Source organism: Nansenia antarctica, assembly GCF_963989245.1.
Source record: "Nansenia antarctica genome assembly, chromosome: 3".
Lineage (NCBI taxonomy): Eukaryota > Metazoa > Chordata > Actinopteri > Argentiniformes > Microstomatidae > Nansenia > Nansenia antarctica.
Genome location: NC_137688.1, coordinates 82,345,226 through 82,349,342, shown reverse-complemented (window position 1 = coordinate 82,349,342; position 4,117 = coordinate 82,345,226). Strand labels below are relative to the sequence as shown.

The window sequence follows — 4,117 nt, the reverse complement described above, 5'->3', positions numbered from 1 at the left end:
TGCCAATACCTAGATACAGAGAGTCGTGCAGACTCTGCTTGATATAGAGTATGTGATGAAAGCCCATTATGTTACAACTGCAGAATGTAAACAAGAACTGGAGACATGTCATTTCGGGGGAGGAGGCGTCATCATTATAATTGCTAGCGTTGGTGGCTAATTAGTGGTAAAATTCCGCTCAATGACTCAACGTACCTGCAAGCTTAGGAACACTCGGGCCAAAATCAGAAGTCTAGAACACGATTTACTGTTCGTTAATCTAATCGTTAAGATTGACTTTTTGGCTCCCGATCGTTACCGTGACGTCGTCCGTCTCCAGTTCTGTTTCCGTTCTGCCGTGTTCTGTGATGTACGAACTACGAACTTTCAAAGACGTCTTCCAAGGGGGGGGGGGGGGGCAGCACGTTGGAAAAACCAAGGTCCCATAAAACAATCAGGTTCCACTGAGAACCGATGATTAGCATTCTATTGTTCTGGAACGTTCCGGTGCCAAGATGGAGTCTGACTGTGTGTGTGTATCCACGGCTGAGCTGCCTACATGTCTACATGTCTGCTGCAGAGCTGAGGAGCTACTCCGCCGCCCCGCTCCGGCCTCTTAAGCAGCAGATTATGCTCAAAGCCTTTTAAGGAATCATTTTTCAACCCCCCCCCCCCCCCCTCTCGACCCCCTCCTGCCCCCTCTGAGCTGAGTGAAGTCCTTTGAGAACCTTTTGAATGGTTGATTTTCTCTGGCTTTTCAATGGCTTCGAGCATTTGCCCCTATGGATTATGGGGGTACGGGTTTTCTATGGAACACAATTTGGGAAGCTTTATTTCAGTCCTTCTCAAGTGGAACAGGCTATTTTAAAAACAACATTTTTTTTTATATGATTTCTGTTTTTTCTTCACCTTTTTCTTCATCTCTGACAAAAAGAAAACGGTTTGTAAATGAATCTGTATCCGTTTCAGATGAACGCTAAACCACGGCATCGGTCGATAATGACTCCTCACCCTCCTTCACCCGAGTAGGGGTCGCTACTGATTTTTTTTTTGTGTCTTCAAATAAAGACCTGACATGCAGGATGTCAAATAGCCTCGTACTTTACACTATAACAGGAGAGTTAATGGACTACCTTATATAGCCCCATCGACATACGACCACCTCGGTAATGCTCCGATATAAAACATCTCTTCAGTCCTCTGTGTGTGATCAAACCCAGCCCAGCGCCCGCCTCACACTCTCTGTGTGTGTGTGTGTGTGTGTGTGTGTGTGTGTGTGTGTGTCAGTCAGGAGTAACGACCATCGCGACACGCAGCCCTATTACACAGCCAACGCCGACTCACACACTCCATCCTCCAACTGTCGGTCTATTCTAGAACACTCCGCTTCAGCGTTCCTCGCCTGTCGATGGGAAAGTGCTTACCACGTTCTATAGCGATGTCATAATACAGTAGGTGGACTGATGCCGAACGCTGGCAGGGGGGAGGATGTGGTAGGGTGAGGTGAGGTGAGGGGGTGGGGGGGTGAAGTCAGGACACTGCAGAGAAACGAATAAGGTGTAGCCCGTTCCGCCCCCCTCCCTCCCCCCTTACATTTTGATTGTATTTCTCTACTTGGCAGGGGCTCTTAACCAATACCCACAGCCACTTATCCTGTGGCAGAGAGAGAGACAGCAGAGAGAGAGACAGCAGAGAGAGAGAGAGAGAGACAGCAGAGAGAGAGACAGCAGAGAGGTAGACAGCAGAGAGAGAGACAGCAGAGAGGTAGACAGCAGAGAGAGAGACAGCACACCTTAAAAGCAAAACAACAAAAGATAAGAGACCGAAGCCTCCGAGTCAAGTGGTGAAGCAGTGTTGGGGATTAAAGTGTTTACCTTCAGGGGCTACATGGGCGGAGCTAGAATACATGGGAGGAGCTAGACTACATGGGCGGAGCTAGGCTACGTGGAAGGAGCTAGGATACATGGGCGGAGCTAGACTACATGGTTGGAGCTAGGCTACATGGGCGGAGCTAGACTACATGGGCGGAGCTAGACTACATGGGCGGAGCTAGGCTACATGGGCGGAGCTAGGCTACATGGGAGGAGCTAGGCTACATGGGAGGAGCTAGACTACATGGGAGGAGCTAGGCTACATGGGTGGAGCTAGGCTACATGGGTGGAGCTAGACTACATGGGAGGAGCTAGGCTACATGGGTGGAGCTAGGCTACATGGGAGGAGCTAGACTACATGGGCGAAGCTAGACTACATGGGCGGAGCTAGACTACATGGGTGGAGCTAGGCTACATGGGCGAAGCTAGACTACATGGGTGGAGCTAGGCTACATGGGAGGAGCTAGACTACATGGGCGAAGCTAGACTACATGGGCGGAGCTAGACTACATGGGAGGAGCTAGGCTATATGGGAGGAGCTAGGCTACATGGGCGGAGCTAGACTACATGGGAGGAGCTAGGCTACATGGGAGGAGCTAGGCTACATGGGAGGAGCTAGGCTACATGGGAGGAGCTAGGCTACATGGGAGGAGCTAGGCTACATGGGCGGAGCTAGACTACATGGGCGGAGCTAGACTACATGGGTGGAGCTAGACTACATGGGAGGAGCTAGACTACATGGGCGGAGCTAGGCTACATGGGAGGAGCTAGGCTACATGGGAGGAGCTAGGCTACGTGGGAGGAGCTAGGCTACATGGGAGGAGCTAGGCTACATGGGCGGAGCTAGGCTGAAGTTCATCCCTATACCGAGTGGCTCGGGTCTCAGGTCTCGTAGATGGCTACAATACAAGGTGCCACTTATCATGAACAATGTTGGAAGGGCAAGCTTGTCTTATTATGGCCCTTGGTCTTGGAATGACCTACAGACTACTTTTAAATTAGAGGCCCTTATTTCCATAAGTATCTTCAAGCGTAGATTAAAGGATGTGGTCACCGCTCGCTGTACCTGCTTTGGTTAGACTTCTCAATGTTTTAATCACCTTGTAAATACCCCTATCATTGTTTGTCTATTGTATTGTTGCCACTGTCTTATGTCCTGTCTTGTTATCTGAACTGTTTTTTAAGCTACTATTTTGACCCTGTCTTGGCCAGGTCTCTCTTGTAAAAGAGGTTTTAATCTCAATGTGACTTCCTGGTAAAATAAAGGTTAAAAAAATAAATAAAATAAATATATATAAAAAATAGGCTACATGGGAGGAGCTAGGCTACATGGGTGGAGCTAGGCTACATGGGCGGAGCTAGGCTACATGGGAGGAGCTAGGCTACATGGGCGGAGCTAGGCTACATGGGTGGAGCTAGACTACATGGGTGGAGCTAGGCTACATGGGAGGAGCTAGGCTACATGGGCGGAGCTAGGCTACATGGGAGGAGCTAGGCTACATGGGTGGAGCTAGACTACATGGGTGGAGCTAGGCTACATGGGAGGAGCTAGGCTACATGGGCGGAGCTAGGCTACATGGGAGGAGCTAGGCTACATGGGTGGAGCTAGACTACATGGGTGGAGCTAGACTACATGGGCGGAGCTAGACGCCACACTCTGGATAGACTGATACATGGTCATTTATAGCCTGTTTTCCATTCATAGACTGTTTTCATAGTGCTTTGAAGAGAGAAGATAATGTACGTTTGAACACCGTAGCCTACGCATGGGGAATTACGTGACACCAAAGGGAGGCTGGTGGAGGTAGAAATGGGAGGACGGGGCTCGTTGTAAGGCCGGTCCTCTGACTTCTACCTCCACCGGCCTCCGCCAGCCTCCAACGCACCCCTTTGTAGAGCACCGGCCTCATGTCTTCCCTTCTTCAATGACGTTCAACAACTTGGCTAATGAAAGAACAGAAACTGAGCTTTTAATGCTTCCGGAAAGATCTTGTGTTGTGTTTTTCTGTTTTTTTTTCTAGTTTGCCTTTAAGTAAGTCTGCGGCAGGAAGGAGAATTAGTCCAAGGAACCGGAAAAAGAAATATGCAGGAGACATTTCCGCGAGACGAGTCCCCAAATCGTTCCCAAAGTTTCTCTCTCCATTTTCTTTCCCTGGTCGTCTCTCTCTCTCTCTCTCTGTGTTCAAGTCCGAGGGCTGTTCGTCCAGGGGAGAGAGACGGTGTAATGGCTATATTCTTTAAGCTGCCATCTTTCAGCGAGGCTTATT

At 49.5% G+C, this 4,117-nt stretch overlaps 1 protein-coding gene across 1 annotated transcript in view; it reads right to left on the bottom strand.

Moving 5' to 3' along the window:
* LOC308154513 (partitioning defective 6 homolog gamma-like) overlaps positions 1-3,760 on the bottom strand; it is a gene marked incomplete at both ends in the record, with an annotated part of 57,048 nt that extends 53,288 nt beyond the window's left edge. Inside the window, one exon of the mRNA XM_080527660.1 lies at positions 3,706-3,760. Within this exon, the coding sequence (XP_080383786.1) occupies positions 3,706-3,760 (55 nt within the window). The remainder of the gene's footprint in view (positions 1-3,705) is intronic.
* Between the last annotated feature and the right edge of the window lie 357 nt (positions 3,761-4,117).